The sequence below is a fragment of the Loxodonta africana genome, chromosome 3 (assembly GCF_030014295.1).
Source record: "Loxodonta africana isolate mLoxAfr1 chromosome 3, mLoxAfr1.hap2, whole genome shotgun sequence".
Classification (NCBI taxonomy): Eukaryota; Metazoa; Chordata; class Mammalia; order Proboscidea; family Elephantidae; genus Loxodonta; species Loxodonta africana.
The window spans coordinates 47,017,955-47,045,096 of NC_087344.1; the positions used below are offsets into that span (position 1 = coordinate 47,017,955).

At 47.7% G+C, this 27,142-nt stretch overlaps 1 protein-coding gene across 5 annotated transcripts in view; it reads left to right on the forward strand.

The window, feature by feature from the left end:
* Positions 1-13,702, forward strand: part of MFN2 (mitofusin 2) — a 29,217-nt gene extending 15,515 nt beyond the window's left edge. For 3 of the 5 annotated variants that reach the window (XM_064281287.1, XM_010593111.3, XM_003413459.4), the window contains 11 exons: positions 1,213-1,366; positions 1,597-1,664; positions 1,806-1,927; positions 4,891-5,017; positions 5,420-5,524; positions 5,796-5,898; positions 6,363-6,583; positions 7,417-7,572; positions 8,989-9,185; positions 10,058-10,192; positions 11,621-13,702. In XM_064281287.1, the coding sequence (XP_064137357.1) occupies positions 1,213-1,366; positions 1,597-1,664; positions 1,806-1,927; positions 4,891-5,017; positions 5,420-5,524; positions 5,796-5,898; positions 6,363-6,583; positions 7,417-7,572; positions 8,989-9,185; positions 10,058-10,192; positions 11,621-11,690 (1,458 nt within the window). In that variant the 3' untranslated portion in view covers positions 11,691-13,702. Of the gene's footprint in view, positions 1-1,212; positions 1,367-1,596; positions 1,665-1,805; positions 1,928-4,890; positions 5,018-5,419; positions 5,525-5,795; positions 5,899-6,362; positions 6,584-7,416; positions 7,573-8,988; positions 9,186-10,057; positions 10,194-11,620 lie in introns of those variants that run through there. The other 2 variants (XR_010321301.1, XM_064281288.1) reach the window with 2 other exon arrangements.
* The last annotated feature ends 13,440 nt before the right edge of the window (positions 13,703-27,142 follow it).

Genomic DNA, 27,142 nt, shown 5'->3' on the forward strand with positions numbered 1-27,142 from the left:
GTTAATTTCATTGTCAAAGACTCCCCGTGTGTTCCCTGGAGTCACAGTGGTGTCTTACTGCTTTAAAAACACTCCTCTTCATCCATTCACTTTCTCAGATCAATCCGTCTTTGAAAGGCTTTCACACGTATCTGACATCATAACCACAGCATTAGCTCATCCTTGTTTGGGGCCAGATGTTCATTTTGTTCGTGAAGATTTAATCAATGCAAAACAGGCTCAGCTTTAGGAAGACGTCCAGGAAAAAGTCTTAAAAGAGGAATGAAGAATAGTTGGTTCTTACCAGCGACTCATGGCTCTTAACTTTCTATGTGGAATGAAAGAAAAGGGATACCCAGTTGGTAATAGTGGATCATGCACCCAGCAGGCCAGGTCCACATTCTGGCTGATGTGTGGCAGTGTAACTTTGGTAAATTGCTTAGCCTTTTGGTAATTCAGTTCCCACCCCTGCGAGATGGGTAAAATACGTGGAGTTGTTGAGAGAATGAAATGTGCTAGCATGTGGAAGAGTGCTGCGCGTGTGGTAGGTGTCCACGAGAGGCTATTGTTATTTTTCAGTTCTTTAAATAGAACACGAGAACCTCAGAACTAGATGTGATTTTCTAATGGCGCTCACTCATTTTACAAGGGAGGCCCTGGGAGGGCTTGGCTTGGCAGAGTATGGAGCCTAGGTTTCCTGACTTGCGGGGCCCTTTCCTTCTGGGGCGCCAGAGTGAGATGCCATGGGCTCTAACAAGAAGCACTTTGGGGAATGTGTAAACATTTCTACTTAGATTTTGTCGTTCTTAGGTGCTGTTGAGTCAATTCTGGCTCATAGTGACCCTAGGTACAACAAAATGAAACATTGCCTGGCCCTGCACCATCCTCATAACCATTAAGTTTAGCCCATTGTTGTCCATCTGTTTGAAGGTCTTCCCCTTTTTCACTAACCCTGCTTATATATGCATAAAATACCTTCGGGAGGACATACCCCGAGAAATCCTCATGGCATTGGTTCTTCGGGGAAGCTTGGTGCCTAACAGAGATGGGCAAGAGACGTTGCATGGTGTATGTGCTTCTACCGCTTGAGTATTGAACCATATGGCTATATTACTGATTTTTAAAAAAAGGCAGTTGGGGACTGTGGGCTCTGTCTGGAGGCCTCCCACACACATACACCCATGCACACACACCCCAGGCCCTGTCACGCACACCCATCTGCCTGGGTTCCAGGTGCGGCGGCAGCACATGGAACGTTGTACGGGCTTCCTGGTGGATGAACTGGGTGTGGTGGACCGAGCCCAGGCTGGGGACCGCATCTTCTTTGTGTCTGCCAAGGAGGTGCTCAACGCCAGGATCCAGAAAGCCCAAGGCATGCCCGAAGGAGGTAACAATGAAAACAAAAACGTTCCCTTTTCCCTGAAGTTTGGAGATGTTTGGCCTCATGCTGTCAGTTGATAAAAATATTCTGAGGATGAGATGGTAGAAGCTCTGCAGCGAGAGGCTCTTTGCCTTCCAGCTGGTGTCTCCAAAGGGCCAGGGTGGGGTTGGCTTTGGGTGACTGCGTCGTTTTCCTGCGCTGCTCATTTCCGGGCTAATGCTGTGCAATTCGCCTAGGGGGAGCTCTTGCAGAAGGCTTTCAAGTGAGGATGTTTGAGTTTCAGAATTTTGAGAGGCGATTTGAGGTGAGTCCTATGATTCTGGTGTCTGGCGATCTGTGCCTCCCACAGCCCTTGTGGCCGTGTCCCTGGTGGCAAAAGCCAGAACCTGGCATTGGCTGTAGCCCTAGGTGGCCCCTGTCTCCCTCATCACCTCTTGTATTCCAGGAGTGCATCTCCCAGTCTGCAGTGAAGACCAAATTTGAGCAGCACACGGTCCGGGCCAAGCAGATCGCAGAGGCTGTGCGCCTCATCATGGACTCTCTGCACATTGCGGCACAGGAGCAACGGTAAGAGCCCAGGACTGGACAGGCGGAGGGGGTACTGAGAAGTGATTGCACTCAACCCTGCCTGGGTCAGCCGCAACGGGCCCGGGGTCACATCTCCTTGATGGCAGAGCTGAGTCTCCGGATTCTCATCAGAGCACTTTCCACTGGTCACCAGACTGTAGTTGGTCTACCTGGAACAGCCTGGTGAGGAGGGGGTTTGGCACCCCTTCTCCTGAGCCTGGCCCGTGGGGCATGAAACATGAAATGCCACCCCTGCAAACCTGTGGTGGAGGCCTCCAGGTCCACGCCAGGCTGCCCCAGCGGCATTCTCAGAACTTTATGTAGAATGTGTTTTTAAATAATACGGTTTTTTTTTGGGGGGGTGGGGCGGTGAGGGAAGGATTTAAAACATAGACATACAGAGAATAATATAAAAACACCTTGCTTCCACTACATGGAATTGGCAGTTAATGTTTACTTGATACTATTTTTAAGTTCAAATATCAGTTGAAGGCAGTTGCCATCGAGTTGATTCCAACTCATGGTGACCCCGTGTGTGTCAAAGTAGAACTGTGCTCCGTAGGGTTTTCATTGGCAGATTTTCCAGTAGATCACCAGGCCTTTCTTCAAAGGTACCTCTGGGTGGACTTGAACTGCCTGTCTTTTGATTAGCAGCCAAGTGCTTTAACTATTGCACCACCCAAGGACTTCAAGTTAAAATAAAACACAGAAAAAAAAAATTATACGTCACCTTTGATTCTTCTGTACCATCCCAGTTTCACTGCCACTCCTCCGAGGCATGAATTGGATGTGTATTCTTATTCTCTCTTTAAAAAGTCCTGTTTACATAATTCCTGAAGACTACTTAATGCTGCTTACCACCCATTTCAAATGTACAGATAAGGTATTGCACCTTCCTTTTGTTTCCACTCAGCACTTTTTTCTTTTGTTTGTTGTTGTACTTTAGATGAAGGTTTACAGAACAAACTAGCTTCTCATTAAACAGTACACATATTGGTTTGTGGCATTGGTTACCAACCCCACGACATGTCAACACTCTCGCTTCTCGACCTTGGGTTCCCTATTACCAGCTTTCCCATCCCCTGCTACCTTCTAGCCCTTGCCCCTGAGCCAGTGTGCCCGTTTAGTCTTGTTTTGTTCCATGGGTCTGTCTAATCTTTGGCTGAAGGGTAAACCTCAGGAGAGACATTATTATTAAGCTAAAAGGATGTCTGGGGGCCATACTCTCGGGGTTTCTCAGTCTCTGTCAGGCCAGTAAGTCTGGTCTTTTTTTGTGAGTTAGAATTTTGTTCTATATTTTTCTTCAGCTCTGCGCAGAACCCTCTATTGTGATCCCCGTCACAGCAGTCAGTGGTGGTATCAGGTACCATCTAGTTGAGCTGGACTCAGTCTGGTGGAAGCTGTGATAGTTGTGGTCCATTAGTCCTTTGGACTAATCTTTCCCTTGTGTCTTTAGTTGTCTTCATTTTCCCTTACTCCCGAGAGGGTGAGACCAGTGGAGTATCTTAGATGGCCACTCACAAGCTTTTAAGACCCCAGACACTACTCACCAAAGTAGAATGTAGAACATTTTCTTTATAAACTATATTATACCAGTTGAGCTAGATGTTCCCCGAGATGATGGTCCCCATAGCCCTCAGCCCGGTAGCTCAGTCCCTTCAGGAGTTTGGATGTGTCTACGGAGCTTCCATAACCTTGCCTTGGACAAGTTGTGCTCGCATCCCCAGTATTGTGTACTCTTAACCTTCACCAAAGTTACCACTTACCTATTGTCTATTTAGTGTTTTTCTGTCTCCACCCCTCCCCTCCCTGGTAACCATCAAAGATTGTTTCTTTTTGTGTGTAAACCTTTTCATGAATTTTTGTAGTAGCAGTCTCAAACAATACCTGTCTTTTCGTGTTTGACTTATTTCACTCAACATAATGCCCTCCAGATTCATTCCTGTCGTGAGATGCTTTGCAGATTCATCATTGTTCTTTATCGTTGTGTAATACTCCATTGTGTGTATGTACCAGTTTATCCATTCATCTGTTGATGGGCACTTAGGTTGTTTCCATTTTTTTGCTGTTGTGAACAATGCTGCAGTGAATGTGGGTGTGTATAGGTTGCACTTTATTCTTGATACACATTGAGTTTATTGATTTGAACTACTGTTGTTGTGTGCTGTGGAATCAATCCTGACTCAGTAGAACTGCCTTCTAGGGTTTCCCAGGCTATAGTCTGTACAGGAGCAGATTGCCGGGTCTTTTCTCCCACAGAGCCACTGGTGGGTTCAAACTACTGACCTTTCAGGTAGCAGCCAAATGCTTAACCATTGCACCACCAGGGCCCCTTTTTAATTATTGTAGCATATTCCATTTTGACTGTACCTTGTTTTCCCATGGGTTGATATTTAGACTTCATTTTTTCACTATTGCAAACCCTACTGCGGTGGACATCTGTTCATAGGTCTCCTTGCACACATTTGTAAGTCTTTCTAATATTAATTCCTAGAGGTGACACTGTTCCCTCTTAGGCTGTCTGCATTTTCAGTTTTACTCAGTTGCTGTCCAGAGCAGCTGCACTCACTCGTGGTCCCACCAGCAGCACGTGCAGGAGCTCCCAGCTGCCCATACCCTCACCAGTACCTCAGACTTTGCCATTTTTGCCAGGCTTCTGGATAGAAAGTAGTACCTCTTTTTTAATTTCATTTCCCTGATTACCAGTGGGGGTGAGCATTTCATCCTGTACTCATTGGCAGAGTTTGTCCTAAACACCCTTAAAGTGCCCTCCTCCCTCTGTCACAACCACATCTTCCAAGAGGGAGACTCAGGAGTGAGCAGTAGGTGCAGGCCTCTGGGCACATGCGTGAACTCTGCTGTGGCCAGGGTGACTGAGGGTCATGTGTGTTTGTGGCATCCCTCTTGCTGTTCTGTTAGTCTGGTGGAAATGCGGGTCTCTAACCCGTGCTCTTTGTGCTCAGGGTTTACTGCCTGGAAATGCGCGAAGAGCGGCAAGACCGGCTGAGCTTTATTGACAAACAGCTGGAGCTCTTGGCTCAAGACTACAAACTTCGAATTAAACAGATTACAGAGGAAGTGGAGAGGCAGGTGAGTGATAGGAGGAAGCCTCTTTAGGGAGATTTGAACTCAGGGTGGGTGCAAGGTGCCGGAAATTGAAAGCAGATGTCATCTTTGGGTTCTTCTCAGCCTTCCAGAAGGCAGTTGTGGCCCAGACTTACGAACATGGAGCCTCCCCTAGGGTTCCCTTCTCCCATTGTGTGACCCTGGGCAAGTCTTCCTTCTTTGGGCCTCCTCCTCCGTATCTACTTGGACATTTGATCAGCCAATCTCTAAGGTCACTTCTGTCTCAAAAACCTTTAGTTCCGTGTATCAGCTGAGGAAATTACTGGTTTGAGAGGAAGGATTTACAGTCTGTTAGAGTCCCTCATGGTGCTTCAGAAGTGAACCACCTTCCTTCTTCATACTTGACGGCTGCTCCCTTTGCTGTAGGTGTCGACCGCAATGGCAGAGGAGATCAGGCGCCTTTCTGTGCTGGTAGACGAATACCAGATGGATTTTCACCCCTCTCCAGTGGTTCTCAAGGTTTATAAGAATGTGAGTCATTCAGGTGCTCTCAGCGGGAGTCCATCTTCATTCTTTTTGGCTGTTGGGTGGATTCATCATGCAGACAGGGACTCAGCTACAGCTGGCCTGGGTCAGGGCGCTTCCTCAGTGGAAGTGAAAGCCAGGGAGGCAAGACCCAGCTTTACTCAGCGTTCCAGGGTCATCTGGTGGGTGTGGGGCTGGCCACCCTCAGGATCTCCTCATCCTTTGGTGTGTGTAGGGGGCAGTGTTCCTTCTCTTCACCTTCCCTCTCTGCTGGCAGGAGCTGCACCGCCATATAGAGGAGGGACTGGGCCGGAACATGTCGGACCGCTGCTCCACGGCCATCACCAGCTCCCTGCAAACCATGCAGCAGGAGATGATTGGTCAGTGCTATGGGGGTGGGCATAGCTGGGGCCTGGGGGCTGCCCAGAGATTAGATCTGGAGGCCAAGCTAAAGAAATAACGACCTTTCTTTACCTGTCAACTTCTTACAATGATTCAACTCAATACCTTCAGGTTCTGGGTGTAGGTCATGAATTCATTCTGTACATAGACTGGGGAACCCATCTTGTGTTACCAGATGGGCTGTGATAGGCTGAGAATTTGGCCTGATCCTTAATCCCACAAGAGGTGTAAATGCTTGGTAGGTATGGAGCCTTGACCTGCGAAGCTCTGGGGTCCTGGCCTGCCCTCTGAGAGCAGGGCCCCCTCAGACCTGCGGCCGTTTGTCCTGGGCGTGGTGTCTGTGCAGAGCTGTTCAGTGTCCGAGGTGGCTGGTTGAAGGCGTGGCACTGGTGTAACACCAGGCCGAGTTAATGTGCCTTCTCTCCATGTCTCTTCCCTGCAGATGGCTTGAAGCCCCTCCTTCCTGTGTCTCTGCGGAGCCAGATCGACATGCTGGTCCCTCGGCAGTGCTTCTCCCTCAGCTACGACCTGAACTGTGACAAGCTGTGTGCTGACTTTCAGGAGGACATCGAATTCCATTTTTCTCTCGGGTGGACCATGCTCGTGAATAGGTTCCTGGGCCCCAAGAACAGCCGTCGGGCCTTGATGGGCTACAACGACCAGGCAAGTGAAGCTCCTCAGCCTCAGGGCCATTGAGGAGGTCATGGGTCTGTACCTCCCTCCAGACACGGGGACCATTCTGAAATGAGGTCAGGAGGACCTGAGGTCAGTGGCGGCAATGTGTGCCATCGTGCGGTATGCCATGGGCAAGATGTTTGCCTCAGATAAACTTGGTTTTATTCTAAGCAGTTAGGTTTGTGAAAGTACACGTTAGCTGTATTTTTTCTAATACACATTAAAGTATGTAATTCTTACATATAGATGAGTTTTAAATTATCCACCTGTATGTCGTGTGGCATTGAGTTGATTCCAACTCATAGCGACCCTGTAGGACAGAGTAGAAGTGCCCCATAGAGTTTCCAAGGCTGTAATCTTTACGGAAGCAGATCGCCAGGTCTTTTCTCCTGTGGAGGGGCTAGCGGGTTTGAACTTTCAACCTTTCGGTTAGCAGGTGAGCACTTAACCATTGTACCCCCAGGGTGCCTTATCTGTTTATATGCCAGCATTTTAAAATTTAGATTTTAAAAGCATCCGTCTGTATACCACCTGGGTTATCCTTGCATTTGTGTACATGTCCTTCGCTTTGGGAAACCGCTGAAGAATTCTGCTTGGATTTTTGTGGTATCCTGTGTGCTCACTTTTTTGCTGGTAGGTTTGTTAAAAGCTTAAGTCCTTGGCTTTACGCAAAGCTTATTTTCTGCCTTTTTACTTTTTGGAAATTGAAGATTACTCTCTGTGTCCTTGTTCTAGCACCCTTGGCTTGAGGGTTGCTGAGGGTTCATTAATGAAGAGACTTTCCACATCCTCCTTACCCCTTTCGTTGTTTCTCTCTTCAGGTTCAGCGTCCTGTCCCTCTGACACCAGCCAACCCCAGCATGCCCCCCCTGCCACAGGGTTCACTCACCCAAGAAGAGTTCATGGTCTCCATGGTGACTGGCCTGGCCTCCCTGACATCCAGGACCTCCATGGGCATTCTCGTTGTTGGAGGGGTGGTCAGTGTCAAGCCCTGCCCAGGGAGGGTGGGGAGTGTGGGGTGGGCAGGCGGGTGAGGACTGAGGGGCCCAGGCCTGGTGGTGGTTCCTGTGTTGGTCCAGTACCTCATAGTGAGCAAAGTGTTCTCACATTCGTTGATGACTTCACAGGGATCTCATGGAGAGCTATGCAGCCGTAGCCCTTTAAACGTACATTTATTTACTTTAAGGCTCACTCAATTAATGTGGCATTTAGATAGCACCATTCCTGTTTTACAGATGAGGGAAGTTCTAGGATAAGTGATTTGCGAAAGACACACAGTTAAGATTAGACCTCTGGCCTCATATGACTCCAAACCCATGACCTTTCCCTGTAGATCCTGTACTACATGGGTGGATAGGAAGTGCCTAAGGAATTGGCAAACCTGGGTTCTAGAGAAGCAGGCCTGACGAGGAGTTTCCTTTTGGTAGATGAAGAAATCAAGAACATGACTTGCAAGGGTAGAAGACAGAATAGGCCAGGGGAGGACTTGAACCCTCGTCTCTCTATCTCCTGCTTACATCTGCATCTCCTACCTTTCCTTTCTGCCCAGAGGCCCGAGATGGCAGGCTGCCTTCTTGATAATTGGGGTACTTGCTGTGTCCTGCCTGCAGCTGAGATTGCCTTGGTGATGTGGCAAGCTGCGTCTGTCATGGAAGTCCGTATTGTAGACTGTGACTGTACAGAATGTAGCTGTAATGAAACGGCCAGGATTGCATTCCCAGTGTGTGGGTCTGGGGTAGGGTCAGAGCCAAGGCCCCTTTCTCTCTGGGACTACAGATGGCACAGGCCCTGGCCCTTGTATCATACACGTTAACTTGGCAGAGGGTCATTGGCCCAGCTGGTAACACTTGATGGCTGTGTAGCCTACAGTATCATGTTTTACCTGTACGGCCTGGTGAAGTGGGCATGAACCATCATGTCCACTTGTCAATGAGGAAACAGACACAGAGAAACTTCTCACAGCCAGGATGGTACCCTCCTCCCCAACCCCGATCCTGCTCTTTGACTGGAGTGACACTGTCTTGCTCAAAAGTATTGTAAACCAGGCCAAAGGAAGCTATCCACTGAGGAATAACGGTGAAATTCTTGTTGTCATTGTCATCAGAACATGCCAGTATTTATCTGTGTACTGGATCTATGGTCTGGTCCTAACTCCCACACCTTGCACAAGCCACGTCATGTGTCCAACACAAAATTTCCCTCATTTCCAAACTAGAGATGATCCCTCTGGCCTCAGCAGGATTAAAAGATACATCTGGAAAGAGGTTCTGAGTTGAAGCACGAGGCTCCTTGCCAAGCTGCTGGGAAAGTCCCAGTAGCGGCTGACCAGAGAGGAGGGGAAGCGGCGGGGCTGTGGGGCGCTCTGCTGCGGGCTGACTGCTGTGCCTCTGCAGGTATGGAAGGCGGTGGGCTGGCGGCTCATAGCTCTGTCCTTTGGACTCTATGGCCTCCTCTATGTGTACGAGCGTCTGACCTGGACCACCAAGGCCAAGGAGAGGGCCTTCAAGCGCCAGTTTGTGGAGTATGCCAGCGAGAAGCTGCAGCTCATTATCAGCTATACTGGCTCCAACTGTAGCCACCAAGTCCAGCAGTGAGTAGGCCTGTCAGCCCTGAGCGGCCAGCTCCTGCCCCTGTGGTTCAGGACTTCCCTGGGTAGGGTCAGCCACAGTTCCCTTCCGTCCTGGCCTGGAAACTGCCACGAAAAACAGCACTGAATACCCTGACTGCTGCTGTGGCGTCCTGTGCATCCGTGACCCTGGGCTTTCAGCCCTGCAGGGCCACCTTTGAGGCTGGGGTGGGGAGAGAGGTCTCCAGGGACACCTGTGTCCTGCCTGAGACCGAGTAGGCCTCTTTCCCCCAAGAAAGGAGGAAATGACAAGACAAGAGACATTAACAGGAGTTTTTAGAGGTTGTCTTAAGGGCTTGGGCTGTGGATCTAGCTTTGAAATCCTCAGTCACAGCCTATTCTTCATAGCAAGTCTTGGGTCAGGTTGAATCTGTTGCTTACCTTGGGGTGGTGGGGGATGAATATAATCACTTCCTTCTTTTTATTGCTGTATGCCAGACTCTTCTTGAAGCATTTTACACCTGTTTTTAAACACATTGTTTTTATTGGCTGAGGCACACACTGTTTTTATTGGCATTCCCTTTTTTAGAATGAGGAAATGGAGATTTGCAGAGTGGTTGCTGGTCTCCTGCCAGTTAGCAGCAGAGCCAGCATCCGAGGCCTGGGCTGTTGTGCTGAAGCTGGTGCCCTGCTCTGGGCCCCTTTCTCACAGTGCCATAATGCTGAGTGTTGGGTGGTTATGATTGTTTACCGCTTCAGCAGGACTGGTGCAGGGCAGAGCTGCTGCAGGGTGCCAGTGACCCTGATCTGCCCCGCTCTGGGTCTGATCTAGCTAGTGACTGTGGCCTGCACAAACAGCAGCACCACCCGCTTGAGCCCAGCTTTTTCCCTCACAGGGAACTGTCTGGGACTTTTGCTCATTTGTGCCAGCAAGTTGACATCACCCGGGAGAACCTGGAGCAGGAAATTGCCGCCATGAACAAGAAAATTGAGGTTCTTGATTCCCTTCAGAGCAAAGCAAAGCTGCTCAGGTAAGGCTGCCATGCAGCCCAGGCCCTGGCAGCTTGGCTGCTTGTCTGTGTCTCAGGTGTGGACAGCCTCTCTCGGGGGGGTTAGGTCACCTGTGTTAGACAGGTGCTTGGTTCCTGATAGGTGCCTGACACTGCACCAGTGTAGGGAGTTCAACAAGATGTTAGTCACCACCCTCAAGGTGCCTACAGCCGAGGGGAAGGTGACAGCAGAGGAGCCAGGTGTCACAGTGCCATGATGTCACAACCCGCAGCTCCTCTTACTTAACTGACATCTCGGGCACCTTACGAGTGCTGCTTCCCTCCATGTCCGGTGCGCCTTGAGGATTGTATCATGATCTCCATTTTATAAATGGGAGAATTGGTGCCTACAGAGGTTAGGTTACCTGCCTGGAATCTCAGTGACTGGTCAAGCTAGGGTAGAACCCAGGGATGCTGGCTCCTGCACCCTCGACACTGCACGCCGGCTCTCCTTCGTTGTCTCCTGGGGCTCTGTGTCTTTCGTTTCTGTTCAGGCCTAGGCAAGGGGGCATCTCACCCTTTTCACCACAGGGAAGCTGGTCACTGAGCTGGCGACTGGCAGGTCAGGATCTGAACCCACATCTGTGTGGTGTCTCCCTGTAAACTCAGAGCTACCATTCATAGTTTGCTGGAAAGAGTATCAGTCTAAGGAGCCAGGAGTCCTGGGCCCTCATCCAGGCACTCATGTTTGGGCAAATCACTTCACTCTCCTATGTCTCATTGCCTTCATAAAATGGGAGTGAAATTTCATGACACAGCCGCAGAGCTGAGTGTAAAAGTGCCCTGCAAAAGTCCACAGCTCACGATAACATCAGCACACGGGGTCCCTGCACTTCCTGCCCCCGCCCCTGACGTCAGAGCCCTGGAGCATCAGAGCCAGAGGGGAGCTGCCTCAAAGGGTACAACCCCAACTCCCTCACCAGATAACTGGACTTTCCCTGCCCTTGGCTGTGCAGGTGCCCCTCCCTGCCCCCCAGGCAACCATCTCCCAGGGCCACACTGTTTATCCCCTGGGAAATCCCGGGGTTGGGGGGAGGTGTGTGGAGGTGTCTCTGCTGCCTCTTGTCAGCCACAGGGACAGTGGGACCTGGGAAGGGCTGCAGGTGAGCTGTGCAATGGCTCGAGGGGCTTGACAGATAGGAAAGCAGTTTGCAGCAGTGAGGGGACTTGTTCATGGTCCCAGGCTGAACCAAACACAAGGCTCAAGAGTCAAAAAAAAAACTGGGCTGTTGGCTGTATCACCTATTAACCGTGTGACCCCAGAAAGTTATGCAACCTCTCTGGACCTCATTTTCCTCATCTGTAAAATGGGGGTACCTTGGTTATGGGAGGATTAAATGAAGACACATACACGTAGTGTTATTTTCTGTTATCAGCTCTTATTGCTACAAAGTAACCATTTCATTGCAGGAATAAAGCTGGGTGGTTGGACAGTGAACTCAACATGTTCACGCACCAGTACCTGCAGCCCAGCAGATAGTGGGCTGCCACCGGAGCCGGAGACTGAGTGGAGAAGGGCAGGGCCATGGCGCCTCAGGACTGCGTGGGCCTCCCCCCCTCCCCACCGGGACACCTGCAGCTCCTATCCAGGCGCCGCTGTGAGAATGAAAGCACCCACTGTCTTCTACTGTTTTGAGCCCTTAAGCACTAGTTGTTTTTTCCCCACCCTGTCTGCTGTTGCAGGAAGATCTTGGCCTCCTGCCCCTCTAGGAGACATTGGTGATGATGGACAGCGTGGTACCAAGGAGTGGGCGCCACATCTCCTCTGCTTATTAGTCTACCCTGACGGAGACTCCTGTGGTTGCTTGATCAGGTCTACGGCTCTCAGCACTGCAAGGTGTCCAGTGGAGCCTTTAAAGGGATCGGACAGACACTTCCCTCCTTTGGGCCTGTGCACATGTGCCCTTCTTGCCCTCCAGCACACCTGCAGAGAGAGGCTGCCTTGAGGGTGGTTGGATTTTTCCCAGACTGCATCTTTCCAAGAAGGCTGAGTCTATCCCAGAAGGATGTGGCCGTGTCACTTTGGTTCTTCAGTTTTTCATCCTTTGCATTTGCGGAGCCTTTCACACCAGTCTTTGTGATGGGCCTTGGTGTTTGGATTGAGATAGGTCGGGCCCTGCCATAGGGGCAGAGAGGGTTCTGCAGGGCAGGTGAGGGGTGAGAGGGTGTAGAGGTGTGTCGGGCCGGTGGCTGTCACCATGATGAGAAGGGACTCCCTATTCTTCCCCGTTGTGTCTTCTGTAGTTTTGTTCCTTGGCCTGTGCAGTCTGGTGTTATTGCTGGTGAAGGATGGTTTGGTTCAGATTTGTGAAAGGATATATTAGAAGGAAGTATGGCAGAAGGAGTGGACCTTGGTGCAGGCTGAGAGGACTGGGCTCCACCTAGGACAGCTGGAGACTGTGGAGTTGACCCAGAGCAGGGCCTCTGTTGGACCTTCCTCTGCAGGGGTTTCATGGGGCCTGAGAGCCCCCACCCTACTAGCTTGATTGTATCCCTTTTATGTCCCTTAGAGATCCCCCCCCAGCCCCTGCCCGAGGAGCTTTTGGCCTCTGGAGGAAGTTTCCTGTGCCAATGACTCTGCAGTTGGCCCCAAGAAAGTGTGGGAGACCCAACACCCACCTTCCCCGATTTCCCACAGCCCCAGACTGACACACATTTGGCTTCTTGGTGACCTTCAGAAATGTTTTCTGTTGTTGAGTTTGGGGATTGTTACTGGTTGAAGTGGGGCAGGTTCCTGTCCGCGGGGCATTAACTGTCTGGGAAAGCAGCGCTTGGGTGGCAGAGCCTTTGAAGTGCAGGCCAGAGAGCGTCTTCATGAAACAAGCAGTGCATCGCCCAGCAAGAAGCACCTGGCAGGGGCTTAGGCAGCAGTGGGATTCTTGTCGGGCTTTGATTCCAGCCACCGTCCATCTTTGGGGAGAAGAGTGGGTGGTCTCTGCCACCGACGGGGTTGGGGGGAAATGGATGATGCCCTCTCCACGTACCTGCTGTTCTTCAAGCCTTGGTCTACCCTGTTGTGTGGCACAAAGCGATGGACTTTGCCAAGGTGGACGTATGGTGGGAGGATGTTCTGAGCATTTTGCCACGCCTGGATGGCGGCCACCTCACAGCATGTCAGGAAAAATCAGTGCCACACAATTCTAGTGAATTTTGTGCTCTTTTAAAGTAATTATTTAAAATAACCCCACACATGAATTTTTTTGATATAGTCCCTGAGGAATGAATGGAATCCTGAGCTACTTAGAAAAAAGTACAATTAAATTTTTACCACTGAGGGAGAGACTCTTTCTGAAAAAAATTTGGCAAAAGGCACTTTAATTTAATGCTGCTACCTTTGTTCTCTGTTTTTTGTTAATTGTTAGAGCGCAAGACATGCTTGACACCATGAGTTTTCTCTCCGATGTATTTAAGGGGACATAACTTGCCTGAATTACTCTTGTATCATTGCTGATAATATGGACGCAGAAATAAAGCATAGTTGGAAACCCTTTGTGGGGTTCTCTACCTTGTCATTTACTGTTCTCGTGCAAACTTCTCTTTTACATGAGAAAGTCCACAGGGTGCATGTGTGTATATACATATATTTAGTAATTTATTGTTGTTGAGAATATACACAGCAGAACGTGCACCAATTCAACAATTTCTCTCCGTGTACAACTCAGTGATATCAATCACATTCTTTAAGTTGTGCAATCATTCTCACCGTCCTTTTCTGAACGTTCCTCCCCCATCTACATAAACTCACTGCCCCTGAGTTTCCTATGTATTCTTTTCAGATGCGGTTGTCAGTTCACAGGCTGTATTTTGAAGTGACCTTAACTTTGTTAAGGGGAAGTTCCCACTCTAATCTGTCTGTGGGTTCCTTCTTACTTGGGAAGGAATCTTATGCTCTCAGAAGAACAAGTGTGTAACTTATCTCTAAGGTCCAGGAAATCTAGAGTGATTTTTTTTACAGATTTCTCTGTAACTCCAAACCATTACCAAAGCTCACTTAAAAGTAATGACTCAGATCGCTCCACCCTGCTTAGCTTCCTGAGAATTTGGTTGCGACTTTTTTTAGTCTCTTTTGGAAGGCCCTCAGTTAGTGGATAAGAGCGTGACGCGAGTCCGTTGCCCTGCCTGACCGCATGCTGTTACCTGGTCCCTGGCACCGTGAACTGCGTTGTGCTGCCCTGTGCTGCTGCTCGTTCATTTCTGATTCTTCCCCATCTCAGTTGGTGACGGCTCATCCTCCCAATTTCCCAGGCCACAGACCTGGGCATTATCCTGGACTCCTGTCACACATGCTGCGTCCAATCCATCGGTCTCTATCGTCATAGCCTATCTAGGCCCTGAGTGCTTCTCCTCACCCCCACCCCAGGCTGACCCAGATTACCACCAGAGCCTCCTAACTTGTCTCCCTCCTCCCATCCTGCCCTTTTATGGCAAGGAGCTAGAGAGATCTTGTAAAGCAGAACTCAGCTCATGCTACTTCTCTGCTGACAACACTGCTGTGGCTCCCCATGCCACTCAGAATCGAGGCCCAAGCCTTGCAGAGCCCCCATCTGGCCCCCATCCTCTCTCTGACCACCTCCCACTTCCTTGTTCCCTCCGCTTCAGCCACACTGGCTCTTTGAACATGCTTAGCACACACGGTCCTTAAGGCCTCTGTCCTGGCTGACCCGCTGCCCATTTTTCTAGGTGTCTGTACAGCTAACTCTTTTATCTCTGAGTCCGCTCCAGTGTCACCCCAATGAGTTCTCCCCAGACCCCGATATTTAAAATCCCTCTTCCCTATTCCCTGGCACTCATAAGCCCTGCAACGTATGTCGTATACGTATTTTTCATAGCAGTTATCTAACTCATCATGATTGTTTGTTTTCTGTCTCCACCTGCTAAAACAAATTCTACAAGCGCAGAGACGTCTCGGTTTTATTTATTGATAACTGCCTGGCACAGAATTGGAGCTAAATGGGGATTTGTTGGATTAATAAGTCTTGTCCTGATAACAAAAGGTCCTTGGGTGGCACATACAGTTTGTACTTGGCTTCTAATCAAAAAGTTGGTGGTTCAAATCTACCCAGCAGTGCTGCAGAAGAAAGGCCTGGCAGTCTGCTTCCATAGATTACAGCCAAGAAAACCCTACGGAGCTCAGTTTTACTCTGTAACACGTGGGGTCATCATGAGTTGGAATCGATTCAGCGGCATTAGGCTTGATTTGGTTTGGGTCCTGATAACACTGTCCCAACATTTGCCAGCCCTCTTGGGTGTGAGGACAGAACTCACAAATGTTACTGAAAACTTCTTCTGGGTAGGCAGTGCACTAGGTGCTTTCAGATGTATTCACCACCACTGGAGGTGGGCATTTTCAACTCTGTTGTGGAAACTCAGGCTCTGAGAGGTTAGGACCAGCTCGAGTCCCAGCAGCTGGATAGTGGCAGGGCCTCCACTTGAGCCCAAGTCTGCATTTCCCAGAGCCTATGTGCTAGATGATGGCTTTCAAATTTATTTTTGTATCCTGACCACAATTAGACATAATTGTGATCCAGTACACACACAAACTGACAAGAAATTTTAAATTAATCCTGCAGTATGCAGGTATTACTTTTACTGTGGCATGTTTTATATATATATATAATATGTACACACACACGTGTAAAACAAAACCTTTGCCATTTCAATATTGTTTATGCATACAATTTAGTGGCATTACATTCATTATGTTGTGCAACCGTCACCACTGTCCATTTACAAATTTTCCATCACCCTTCAGAGAAGCTCAGTGCCCCCTTGAACAATGACTCCCTCTTTCCTTTTTCTCCTCCTTCCTACCCGTTGTGTTGGTGGTGTATGCCACTGAGTTGATTCTTACATAGCGACCCTATAGGACAGAGTAGAACTGCCCCGTAGGGTTTCCTAGGCTGTAATCTTTATGGAAGCTGATGACTTTCTCCCACAGAGCCGCTGGGTGGGTTTGAACTGCTGACCTTTTGGTTAGCAGCCAAGCACTTAACCATTGTGCCACCAGGGCTCCTTTCCTACCCCTGGTAACCACTAATAAGCTTTGGTCTCTATACATTTGCCTATTCTGAATATCTCATGTCACAGCTATTTTCTGTCATTAAGAATGTGCTATTTACAATCCACTAAACTGATCAGTTACTCCTGAATGGTGAACTGTAGTCCAAAAAAGGGTCTTTCTTCAACACCTTGTTGCCTCATTGAACTCTGCTTTGTTCTTTATTTCCAGTCAGGGCTAGACTAATTCCTGTGAGTTCTCAGGCTACTTCACCCTCTCATGGAGAGTTCTGGGGAAATCAGAGCGGCTGGGACTTCCGGCCCTCCAGTAACAATGTCCTCAGTTAATCACAGAGTATGTGGCCAGGAATGCACCTCTCTGTTCCAAGTGCTGGGGAGACAACCCAGGCAGCCCAATCAGGGAGTTTATCTGGTTCATCAGGATTCTCCTGAAGCAGGGCCTCCTCGCAGGCAGATGTCATCCAAGTTCACACATTGCTCAAGGTCACGACTTTCTGTCTGAGTCAGACTCAGGCTGGAGATAAGAGCCACCTTTTGTTGAGAGCTCAGCATGTGTTAGATATTTATGCACAAGCAGGAATCCTCTCAAAAAACCTGTGCTCTATTTTCCTCTTTCAAAAAAAAAGAAAAAAATTTTTTTTTTTTTTTTTACAGAGGAGGAAGTTCATTCATTCAGCAAAACACAAGCACCTACTATGTGTTACTGTGTGGAGACTAGACAACAGAGTGAGGGTGGAAGCAGGGGAGACCCATGAGGAGCCTACCACAAGGTTCAAGGCAGGGGATATGGGGCCAGGGCAGTGGTGATGGAGATGGTGGAAAGTGGTCAGGTTCTGGATACCTTTGGAAGATAGTGCAGACAGACTGACTATAGGGGTTAAGCAGAAAGAGGAGTCAAGGATGATTCAAGGTTTTTATCGTGGCACATGGTTGGTTGGGGTGAGCTTCAGGTCACACAGGTTTGGGGCTGATCAGTAGCTTAGTTTTAGAAATGTTAAGTTTAAGGTTCCTGTTCAGGAGCTGAGGGGAGAATCTGGCCATTTGGGAGTCAGCACGTGGTGGGTGTCTAAGCCAGGGTTCTCCAGAAAGCAAAGCCTAAGGCAGAGAACTCATGAGTTCTTATTTGGCATCCCAATCTCAGAGAGGAGCAGTGAGGGAGGGACAGCCAGCAGAAGGGTGCATGCTGGAGTTGGCCACCGCTAACTATGACTCCTGGGTCAAGACTGCCCTCAGAAGCTGTTTAAATGAGTTTCAGCACTTTCCCTTGGTGAGGAGAAAAAACCCAAACCAAACCTGTTGCTGTCAAGTCGGACTCATGGCAACCCCAGGTGTCACCGAGTAGGCTGCTCCATAGGGTTTTCTTGGCTGTAATCTTTTTAAAAATAATATTTTATTTTGTGTTTTTGGTGAAAGCTTACACAGCAAATTAGGTTCCCATTTGACAGTTTCTAAGCAAACTGTTTAGTACCATTAGTTACATGTTTCACAATGTGTCAACATTCCCTTTAATTGCATTCTGGTGGTTCCCTTCCCAGTGCTCTAGTTTCTCTGCCCCCTTATCATCTCATCTTTGCTTTAGCATGATTGTTGGCCTTTTGGGCTCATATAGATGGTTTTTTTTAATGGAGCACTGTATCATGGGAACGTCCTTTATTTTGTGCTGCTGTAATCTTTATGGACGCAGCACACCAGGCCTTTGTGCTGTGGTGCAGCTGGCTGGGCTCAAACCGCCAACCTTTTGGTTGGTAGCCGAGTGCAAACTCTTTGCACCACCTGGCGACCTGGTGGGAAGAAAGGGGGAGGTGTTCATCTACTGTCTCCCTTGGTTAAAGATTTGCCCCATGGAGCACTGATCCTCCCACATGTCTGGGTTGCTTATCTAAGGGTTTGGGCACTAAGCTGGGGCCCATGGTAGGTGGTAGGAGAAGCGAGAGGGCACAGCGTGGCAGGAGGTGCGATGCTGGTAGGTCATACTTGCATTGAATCAGCCTGAGCTGGAACAAAGGAGAGTAAGGCCAAGAGGGGCTGAGGGGGCGCTTGTCTGGAACAGTCCACTCCGCAAACCACTCAGTGTGCTCTTACCTTTCTCCCACTTCTTTGCTGAGAAGAGGGGAGGGCTGGGTCCAACCAGTCAGAGTCCCTTTCAAGGTGGGGCCCAGCCCAATCTCTGGAAGACTTACAGGGTTCATGAAACAAGCTGCAGGCCCTGCTGCTGCAGCAGGCCCTCATCACCCCCATTTTAAATTTATCCTTGTCCAAGCCTGCAGCTGGCTTTGTTTACCCACTGGGTGAACCAGATTGTCACTCCATGCGGTCTGAGCCCTTAGATGCCTTGCCCTTGTGGGACTGTGCTTACTGCATGTGCTGTTTACTGTTATCAAATTGGACACCCCAAGAGACACCCCCAGGGGGTTCTAGACAAAGCCCTGCCCCATTGTGTGGCAGCAGCCCCAACTCCTTATGGTCGTCAGAATGCATCACCCCTGTCAATACAGTAACTCTTTTTGCCTGCTGGTCCACTAGCAGGAGGGGCCCAAAGACCAGATGATGGTCACATCTTCAACTTCTTGGGACCCTGGGACCCTACTGTGTCCCCCGGCAGAAGTTCTCAGGAACTAGAACCTGCAACCTGGCAGAGCTGATATTTGCAGGGACAGGAAACACAAATTCCACAAATGGTTCACTGGGAGTAATTGTGAGAAAAAAAAAAAAAAGAGGCCTCAAATTCTACCCTTTGCTTCCTGTACCCAGGTACTCTTGCCACAAGGGACACAGGGGCAGATGTCAGCTCCCTGGAGAACAGAGCTGCAGAGTGTGGTCCCAAAGCTAAGCATTTACCAGCTGTTCCACTGGGTGTTGAGGTCCCTGGTAGGATCAGTGGATTCTTTAGTCAGATACCCATCGTTCCACTTGTCTTTGCCATAAAAAGAGTCCCTTGGTGTAAGGCAATGTTATGTGGGATCCATGTCGCTAGAGCAAGCAACCTAAAACACTCAGATGGTGGTGCGGGTGAATGCCCTGTGAGCAGGTCTGGCAAACCCATATATGGAGTAGTGCCAATTCCAGTAAGTACAAATTGCTACCCTAACCAGGGCAGAAGCGGGTGGGATGTAATCTATCTGCTGCCAAGTGGCTGGCTGGGCTCTTGGTGGGTGGTGCTTTCAGCAGATCAGGCATCCAACAGTGGCAGGAGTGACATCAGCCTAGCTGCAGACAGAGGCTGGCTGATGTCTGCTGGCCACGTCATCCTCTCCGCCTGGTTTGTGACTGCCTCCCCTGCAGTGAGCACTCGCTGGTGGACAAAGATTGATATCCTTGTGCCCCTCCTATTGGTTAATCATTGGTTCCTTATCATGCCTTTTCCCCAGATTGCCATGATCTCCCAATCTTCCAAACTTCTCCAGGACTCTTGACTAGCCAGCGGAGTTGTTTGCCAGTGCCCAGGAGGGCGTGTATATCTACTCCTCAGATCTTTTATTCCTCCTTATGAATGGATGGGATGGTGCAAATGGTTAACATGCTTGGCTGCTAACCAGAAGGCTGGAGGTTCAAGTCCACCCAAAGGCACTTTAGAAAAAAGGCCCAGTGATCTACCTCCAAAAAATCAGCCATTGAAAACCCTATGGAACACAGTTGTACTCTGACACACAAGGGGCTGCCATGAATCAGAGTTGATGACTCAGTAGCATTGGGTGTACTGGTATGAATGGCTGACTGAGTGTACAGCTTGAAGCTCCATCCACTGGAAAATTAACCTTCATTCTCGCCTTCTGGCCACTCCTCAGAGGGCTTGTATTGTGGCAGCAGTCCGTTTTCAGCTAGCGCACATGTACTGCACCCAACTAGGGCCAAGTTCTTGCTTATTTGTTTGTTTTACTTCATTAAAATTTTTTTTTAATTTTATTGAGATATAATTGACATACAATAAACTGCACATTTATAGTGTAAATTTGATGTTTCAACACACACACATATATATATATACTTGTGAAACCATCACCGCAATCAAGATACGATGAACATATCACCCTGCTGTTGTTAAAAAAAAAAATTGTTAGGTGCTGTCAAGTCGGTTCCGACTCATAGCGACCCCATGCACAACAGAACGAAACACTGCCCGGTCCTGAGCCATCCTTACAATCCTTGTTATGCTTGAGCTCACTGTTGCAGCCACTGTGTTACTCCACCTTGTTGAGGGTCTTCCTCTTTTCCGCTGACCCTGTACTCTGCCAAGCATGATATCCTTCTCCAGGGACTGATCCCTCCTGACAACATGTCCAAAGTATGTAAGACGCAGTGTCTGTCAGTTTGTTGTACTGTGGGGGCTTGCATGTTGCTGTGATGCTGGAAGCTATGCCACTGGTATTCAGATACCAGCAGGGTCACCCATGGAGGACAGGTTTCAGCTGAGCGTCCAAAGACAGTCTAGGAAGAAGGACCCGGCAGTCTACTTCTGAAAAGCATTAGCCAGTGAAAATGTTTCCTAGTGCCCCTTTATGATTCCTTCCTCCCACTCATCTCATCTCCAAGCAACCATTGATTTGCTTTCTGTCACTCCAGATTAGTTTCCATTTTTTTAAGTTTTACATAGATGCAATCATATAGCTTGTACTGTTTTTTTTTTTTTTTGGACTCAGCATAATTATTTAGAGATGAATTCATGTTGTTGTATTTCAAAAGTTTATTCATTTCTGAGTGGTATTTCATTACATAGATATACGGTAGTTTGTTTATCCATACACCTCTTGGTGGACATTTGGATTTACAATAAAGCTGCTTTGTTTACGTACAAGTCTTCATACCTGTTGCTGTCGAGTTGATTCCGACTGATAGCGACCTTATAGGACAGAGTGGAACTGCCCCATAGGGTTTCCAAGGAGTGGCTGGTGGATTCGAACTGCCAACCTTTTGGTTATATGGGCATATATTTATTTTTCTTTGAGATAAATGCGTAGGAGTAGAATGACCAGATCGTATAGTAGGTGTATGTTTAACTTTTTAAAAATGCTACTGTGTAATTTCCATAGCACAAAATGTGGTCATTCAGTTGTTTTAGTAAGTTTACAGTTATACAGCCATCACCACAATCCAATTTTAGAACGTTTTTATCACCCCCAAAAGACCCCTCGTTCCCATTTGCAGTAACTCACTGTTCCAACCCCACTCCAGGGAATCACTAATCTATTTTCTGTCTCAATAGCTTTGCCTTTTCTGGAAATTTCATATAATTGGATCATATAATCTGTGGTCTTTTGTGTCTGGTTTCTTTCACTTAGCATAATGCTTATGAGGTTTACATGTTGTAGCATGTGTAAGTACTCTCTTCCTTTTTATTGTCAAATAGCATTCCATTGTATGGATATGCCATATGTCACATTTTGTTTATCATTTACCCATTGATGGACACCTGGATTGCTTCCTTTTTATTTATTTATTTTTTTGCTATTATGAATAATGCTGCCAGGAGAATGTGTGTACAAGTCTTTGTGTGGACATATGTTTTCATTTCTCCTGGGATATATCTAGGGCTGGAATTGCTGAGTCATATGACTGTGTTTAACTTTTTAAGATACTTGTGCCTAGCCTGAACTTATATCTTGGTAACTTTGATAATACCCCATTCAGTTATTTAGTGTCCTGTGGTGAGGTGCTCAGCCTGTACTAGGCACAGCAGCAGGGCAGGAGCTGGGTTTCGTATTAAAATTTATTGAATTTCTCATGCATGTAAATAATGTAGACATTTAATGCATTAAATGTACACTATTAAGACTGGGTAAGTAAGACTTATCTGATCATTCAAAACCAAAGTAGAAATATAACATCCTTATCCTTCAGGTTCTACATTTAAGAATAAAGCAAGAGCTGTTTTTTTAAACAGATTAGCTCTGTGCAACAGAATGTTTGGCCTTTCTCCAGAACCCTCAGGGTCTGTGTTGAACCTCTACTTTAGAGACTTTCCAGAGACTTAATACAGCCTCCTTATCTACCATGAATACTTGTAGCACCAGCTTACACCCCAGCCTGGCTTTCTATAGAGCCCTTGCTTGCTCTGGGCTCCATTCAAAACTAGCAGCTTTCCAAGTTACCCAAAATAGGATTGTGAGAGTATTCCAAGGGTAACATATATTACCTTCAGAACCAAAGAGACCCTCCAAGCATTGTTCCTTTTTCTTAGTAGGTGGAGAGGGGAGGTGCCATAATCTGTCTTTCACCTTAGAGGGATGTTCCAGTATGCTCGAGACACTGGGCTAAAAATGGTGGGATTTATTTACTGCCATCTGACACATGTGGCTTCCTAGGAGCATCTAGGGTGCTAGTCACATTCTACTCACTAAGTCCAAGTAGCTTGATGCCATAGATTTAGTAGGGACATCAGTATTTATGCATAATATCAAAGTCCCTATGGACTGACTATACTGTATTATGAAAGAGAGTATACATAGTTCTGGGGCAGGACAGAATGTCTACTGCTGTCCCCACTGTGTGAATGGAAACTGCTTTTGTTCCTCCCTACCGATGGCAATTGAAAAGAGCATATTACACAGAGTAATAATAACTGCACACCAAGTACCAGAGGCTATGTGGTTCTGCTCCAGTAAAGATTCCACATCTGGCATGGCCTTCCCTTCAATCAGTGAGCTCAGAATCTGAGAAATGACTTGAACATATATGGGAAGGAGATGAGGGACCATCATTTTCCACTGCTGCAGCAGAAGTCAACTTTTGGCTAGCCAGTTCTCAATTTTTTAATTATTCAAGTTGAGGAACATCTTAGTTGACTGTTCATCTATGTGACTCCTAGGAACATCATGATTTAATGGCCATTGTCACAGATCCCATGGGTCTAGGGACTCTTTCTGCTGCTCCACCCCTGCTGTCTATTATGATCTGTCTTGCCTCTGACAGTTATGCCTCTGCCATACCAGAATCCTATCATCCCCACTGATCTGAGGGAGCCCAGTTCCATGACAGCATCTCTCCTCATCAGTGAACAGAGCAGCCACCACTGAACTTCTCAAAGATGCCAGTCCACCTCCCCTTGATGATACATTTCTTATTGCCTTAGTGAAGAGAATGTCCTTTGGGTGAAGGAAAACATGGTAAAACTATTCATATATTCCTACTGTGGGACAAAGAACATGATTTGGCCTTTTGTATTTGGTAGAACTTGGTATGCCTATTCCCAAGAAAGGTGATCCAACCAAATGTGGAAATTATAGAACAATATCGTTAATATCACACGCAAGCAAAATTTTGCTGAAGATCATTCAAAAATGGCTGCAGCAGTATATTGACAGAAATTCAGGCCGGTTTCAGAAGAGGACGTGGAACCAGGGATATCATTGCTGATGTCAGATGGATCCTGGCTGAAAGCAGAGAATACCAGAAGGATGTTTACCTGTGTTTTACTGACTATGCAAAGGCATTAGACTGTGTGGATCATAATAAACTATGGATAACACTGAGAAGAATGGAAATTCTAGAGCACTTAATTCTACTTATGAGGAACCTTTACATAGATCAAGAGGCAGTCGTTCGGACAGAACAAGGGGATACTGATTGGTTTAAAGTCAGGAAAGGTGTGCATCAGGGTTGTATTGTTTCACCATACCTATTCAATCTGTATGCTGAACAAATAATATGAGAAGCTGGACTATATGAAGAAGAACGGGGCATCAGGATTGGAGGAAGACTCATTAACAACCTGCGTTATGCGGATGACACAACCTTGCTTGCTGAAAGTGAAGAGGACTTGAAGCACTTACTAATGAAGATCAAAGACCACAGCCTTCAGTATGGATTGCACCTCAACATAAGGAAAACAAAAATCCTCACAACTGGACCAATGAGCAACGTCATGATAAACGGAGAAAAGATTGAAGTTGTCAAGGATTTCATTTTACTTGGATCCACAGTCAACAGCCATGGAAGCAGCAGTCAAGAAATCAAAAGACGCATTGCACTGGGTAAATCTGCTGCAAAGGACCTCTTTAAAGTGTTGAAGAGCAAAGACTTGAAGACTAAGGTGCGCCTGACCCAAGCCATGGTATTTTCAATTGCATCATATGCATGTGAAAGCTGGACAATGAATAAGGAAGACTGAAGAAGAATTGACGCCTTTGAATTGTGGTGTCGGCGAAGAATATTGAATATACCAAGGACTGCCAAAAGAACCAACAAATCTGTCTTAGAAGAAGTACAGCCAGAATGCTCCTTAGAGGCAAGGATGGCGAGACTGCATCTTACATACTTTGGACATGTTGTCAGGAGGGATCAGTCCCTGGAGAAGGACATCATGCTTGACAGAGTACAGGGTCAGTGGAAAAGAGGAAGACCCTCAATGAGGTGGATTGACACAGTGGCTGCAACAATGAGCTCAAGCATAACAAGGATTGTAAGGATGGCTCAGGACCCGGCAGTGTTTCCTTCTGTTGTGCATAGGTTCGCTATGAGTTGGAACCGACTTGACGGCACCTAACAACAACAATGATTCGGTATGTATTTGGCTTTTTGTATATGATTTGGTTTTTGAAAATACCCTGAGCAATTAAGGTGCTCTTTCTTTCTTTCTAACATAGCCAGGCTATTCTTAAATATAAGAAGCTGTGGTGACTCAGTGGTTAAGCACTCGGCTGCTAACCAAAAGGTTGGTGGTTTGAACCCACCAGCTGCTCTGCAGAAGAAAGATGTGGCAGTTTGTGTCCATAAAGATTTACAGCCTTGGAAACCCTATGGGACAGTTCTACTGTGTCCTATAGGATCACTGAGTCTTAAACAACTCGACGGCAATGAGTTTTTTGGTTTGGTATACTTAAATATGTATAAATAAGTAGGGGCTACACAGGCCCCATACCTGGCAAACCAACTTCAGGAAGGGCGGGAGCATGATGCAGTCATGTGTATTAATTGCTTGGATTGATCATAACTGCATTCAGGCCCCAGTTATGCATATTCATTGAGATCCTAATGATTAGGGGGGACCCTGGACCTTGGAGCTTCTCTCCTTGGGGCTTCCTGGCTTGGTGGAAACATCTGTGCATGGGAGAGGGTACAGCACGTCCCTGAGGACAATGGAAGCCTCCTGGTGCCAGGACTTCTCCAGACCTAGCCTTGTCAGATGCATTGCTTCGCTTCTATCCTTTCTGACTATAATAAATGGTGAAACGTAAATAATAGTCTCTGAATTTGGTGAGCCATTACAGAGAATTAATGAACCCACAGGGATAATGAGTCAGTAGGGGTTAGCCGTACAGAGTTGATTTGTGTAGACCAAGCTCCAGGTGGCTGGGTGACAGAGAAAGGCTGCAAGGACAGTCAGTGAAGGACAGACTCTTTCTAGCTTGTGACTTAGTCCCAGGGGATGAGAGAGAGAAAGACAGGCAGGTCTGACATGCAGGGAGTTGGGCAGACTCCTGAGTCTACTCTGATTACCTAGCCTCAGGGTGCCTGGGGATGAGGTCTGATCTAACTCTGGGTGGTTAGGGTCAGAGAAAGTTGCCACAGAAGTGGCTGGCGACTAGGTATGGAGATGTGGGAAGGTGAGGCCACGATCTATTCCCAGCTGGGCACTGGATTCATGCTGATCCTTCTCACGCAGTTAGTCATAAAAGTAGGGTTAGCCTGCCTCATGCCTTTTTTAGTGCACTCGCTGCACCTACCACCTTGAGACTTCCGACCTCTTCCTTCAATACTATGCTAGGGAAATTCTGGTATCTTTACTTCATTTGCTGTAAACCACCACCATGTCCAGATTGCAGGGGGCCATCTCAACAGACTGTCGCAGCCAGCTCCAGGCGCCCTTATCAGAAGATTGGATCCCAAATCACGGGTGAAGGCCCATGGCAATAATTCTCCCCCATTCAGATTTAGGTTTGCCACCCCCAAACCCAATACTTTCAAGATGTATTCCCACACATATCTCTCTGTTTTTTATTGACATATTAGCCAGGTCTTGCAATTTCTTTGATGTGTAAGCAAGGCTTTACTTCTGTGCTTGGACAGGGCAGGGAGACCTGACCCTGTTTATTGGCCTAGGGGCAGAGAGTGATGATAGGAGCAGATCTTAAAGACTGCATGTACCATTATTTTTAATTAAAAAAATTTTTTTTAAATTGAGGTGTAATTCTCTCTGGCATTTATTGGCTGTGGGTTTCTGGGCAACTAACTTCATCTCTAGTAGCCTCGGTTTTGTTTTCCTTTATAAAATGGGGACAATAATACCCATCTTGAAGCTTATTTGAGTCTAGAATGCATTGGCATTCGAAAAGCATCTAGCACAAATACCTGGGACATAGTAGCACTCAGTATATGTCTGCTCATATTTTACAGTCTGGATTATAGGTATTTGTGTTCATATTTTCCACTGCCTTTCCCCATCCCCCAGGCAGGGACTCTTCTTGTTTTTTTTCTGCTTCCCAGTGCCTAGTACAGTGCCTCCTGACACAAAGCAGGCGCCCGATATATATGTTTAAAGAATGAATGCATTGGGGGCACAGAGTACACACTCGATAAATACGAATGGATGAGTGTACTATGTATGAAAGAACGGGTTGCCAACTGCCACCTACGACTCTGCCCCGGCGAATGACACAGCTTGCGACCCAAGACCGGTACCAAGCCCAGGCCTCGCCTCCTACGCCGCTAGACTGAAACTACAGCTGCAGAACGCGAAGTAGCTCGCGGCCCCGCGCCTGACCAATCGGAGTGCCCCCTCCGGGACCCGCCCCATTTCGAAAATCTGCCGCCAGTACCGGCCTTGGAAGTTGACCAATCGGCTCTTGGCCGTGGCTCTTGGCCTCGCCCGAAGATTGAAACTGCCTCTTCAGAACGCCGAGTAACGCTTGGCGGAGAGACTCGCATTTGTCCAATCAGGACTGCCGGCGCGGGCCCCGCCCCCGGCTGGAGACGGGCGGG